The sequence below is a fragment of the Aplysia californica genome, unplaced genomic scaffold, assembly GCF_000002075.1.
Source record: "Aplysia californica isolate F4 #8 unplaced genomic scaffold, AplCal3.0 scaffold00001, whole genome shotgun sequence".
In the NCBI taxonomy this organism is placed as follows: Eukaryota; Metazoa; Mollusca; class Gastropoda; order Aplysiida; family Aplysiidae; genus Aplysia; species Aplysia californica.
In genome coordinates this window covers 3129863-3132699 of record NW_004797271.1, presented here as the reverse complement: position 1 = coordinate 3132699, position 2837 = coordinate 3129863, and the positions used below count along the sequence as shown (strand labels likewise).

The 2837-nt window shown below is 39.8% G+C and overlaps 2 protein-coding genes across 2 annotated transcripts in view; both read left to right on the top strand.

The window, feature by feature from the left end:
• The window catches only part of LOC101864031 (protein twist), a 46168-nt gene extending 43418 nt beyond the window's left edge, over window positions 1-2750 (top strand). Inside the window, exon 4 of the mRNA XM_005088853.2 lies at window positions 2365-2750. The gene's annotated coding sequence lies outside the window, so the exon portion shown is untranslated. The remainder of the gene's footprint in view (window positions 1-2364) is intronic.
• LOC101864424 (leucine-rich repeat-containing G-protein coupled receptor 4) overlaps window positions 129-2837 on the top strand; it is a gene marked incomplete at its 5' end in the record, with an annotated part of 8019 nt that continues 5310 nt past the window's right edge. Inside the window, 2 exon segments of the mRNA XM_005088855.2 lie at window positions 129-366; window positions 1157-1392. Coding sequence (XP_005088912.1) covers window positions 130-366; window positions 1157-1392 — 473 coding nt within the window.

Here is a 2837-nt window from a genome sequence, read left to right as displayed (position 1 = left end):
AGAGAGAGAGAGACGGTGAAAAGTACAGCAGGTCAAGTAAAAATTCCGAAGACAAGAGTTCAGGCTTACCTTTACCAGACACATACATGCTTAATATTCTCATTCTTACAAACTTGTTTCTACCCCAGCATGGCAAGACTTATCGTTACCTTCCTGTGCGTGGTGGCATCAGTCCTTGCTGTGTCCAACGCCCTGCTCCTGACCCCCGACTGTCCCGTCCCTTACCCCTGTCAGTGTGACGTCAGCATACACTGTGAGCAACGCGGTCTCACCTCCATCCCTTCTCCGTCTCCCAGCACACACATTTTTTACGCCCTATACCTCAACGGCAATGGAATTACAGCTGTTTCCAGCAACTCCTTTCAGGTAAGATAAACTTATTAACTAAGAGTTAGCACCACCTCCTTATTGGGTTTAATAAATATTTATTTTAATATTATTATAGCTCTAAAATAAACAGCAATTCTGTACACGAGTCCCCTAAACAACAATTTCATTAATTGGAGGGCGGTTACTGAGAAGGAAAGACAATGCGTCTACAGGGGCGTAAAACACTTGCATAAAAATGAAAATAAGACTTGCGAGAGGATTTTAGATTGATTTGAAGTTAAAGAAGATCGAAAGAATATATTATACATAGTCTACAACAACGACAACTGAATTATCGTATAATCTTCGAAAACGCCGTCATGACAACAGCCGCCCCAGAAGCAGAAACAAAGGGACAAAGTTGCTACAATACCTCATGACAACGGGACGAAAAGAGGCAAAGAAAGTCAATTCTAGTTATTGATCTCTATCATCTATTGAAAGGTTGCTTTTACTGAGTTACTATTTTTTTTTCTTTTTTCAAAGTGTAAGCTTAATGCAATGTATGTTATTAATTAACTTCCATTGAAAAGAGCTAGAAAATATAGCAATGTTGAGAAATGAACAATAGCTGATACCTTCTTCATGTTAGTTTGTCACCAGATTATTTGACAAGATATTTCTCGATTTTGCGGAACCTATGAATAATTATGCGTTCTTTGTCATTTTCATTTTTATATTTCTTTTTTTTTTGACAATCTCTCTTTATTTTTACTCTTCTGTCTCTTTCTTAATTCCTTTCATAATTCGCATTCTGTGAATTTTATTTCATTTTCATTCAAAACAGAACTACAAAGCAACTGTCATTGACCTTAGCCACAATCCCATAGTGAACTTTGACCCCAACGCCTTTTTGGGAATGGAAGATTCCCTGCTGGAACTCAATCTTGAAGATACTCAGATAAAGTCAATACCTACATCAATTTCAACTTTGAAGAAGCTTCGGAAATTGAATATTCGAAACAACCCTATCACCTTCTTATCACGATCCTTAACGAGCGGAATCGGACAATCTTTGCGGAGGTGAGTCTCTTGATGGGCTGACTGCGGCATGAAGAGAACAGAGCTGGCTTTTCAAAGATGTCCCATAATTTACTCATGCCATATTTCGTGCTTATTTACAATTTCAGCAATGAGAGATAATATTTGCATAATGACAATGATGGGATTGAAGCGCCTCTCTCTCTCTCTCTCTCTCTCTCTCTCTCTCTCTCTCTCTCTCTCTCTCTCTCTCTCTCTCTCTCTCCCTCCCTTTCGTCCCCTCTCTCCACCCCCATGTGACCGTGTACTTGTGAGTAAGTATCCGCACCCTCAATGTATCCCTGAAACCCTCCCCCCCCCCCTTGAAGTGTATGACCAAACATGCAGAGTATCTGCCAGACAAGACTTCCACTTCTGTGCCCCGACACGCTTTTCCACCGTCCTGGACGAGGACTGGTCATTCCTGTGGTCAGTTCGGCATGCCTGGTTTGCATGAGATTCCTGGTGCATGTCTTGCCCTACCGGTACCTGGGCTTGGTATTTTACAGGGCTTTTCATCTGTGCCCTGGGGCTTTTGTAGGTCTGTTTGTACATGTATCTGGGAACCCTGTTCAAGTATTCAAGAGAAAAACGCACGCGTCTAGAGTGCATTTCGTGGAGGTTTTAATTTTAGTTAATTGATTAAAGATATGAATATGCAAACATAAATTATTATCATTAAATGCACTGTTATTTATTACATTTTCTGTTGTTTTTTTATGTGTTTCATGGATGCTTAACGTAATAATTGACCTTCTTGTTCAGTGTATCTTAAAAATCAACCTTTTTGACATCTAAACGGAGAAATTAATTTACAATTTCCTATTTTCTTTTCCATTAAGCTGGGTGGGGCTACCTGAATACCCTACACATTAAAAAAAATTAAGCTTATTTGTTAAGTTCCCAAAGCAACATTTTAATGTTCTCAGACTCGACCAATATTTTGCTTATGTTCGTGTGGTTTTTTTTCTTCAGATCAGAGCTGAGATACCTCTTCCAAAATTGGCGTCCAGATGGCGTTTCCAGAATATTGCTTCCAATTCGGACTTGGCACGAAAATCAAACAAGACAATGACAAGACCGGCAGAAAGAGCTTCAATTTTCTGTTATACTTCAAAGTTTTGGCAACTACCTGAGTGTTTTTCTGTGTTTTATAAAAGCATTCTGGGTGTTCAGAAGAATTTGGATTGTTTAAGAGAATATATTTGGGGTTGTCTATACCCTGTCCATATGTCATAGTGATATTTCGGTGGTGATGAGAGAGTAGTTCAGAAACAAATTCACGACTGAAACATTCATCATGGTGCTGGCCACATGAACTTGAGACCAAACTGGATGACTGGATGGTGGAGGTGGTGATGGTGATGGTGGTGGTGTGTGTTTGGGTGTGTGTGTGTGTGTTTATGTGTGTGTGTTGTGTGTTTGTATGTGTGTATGGGTGTGCGCGT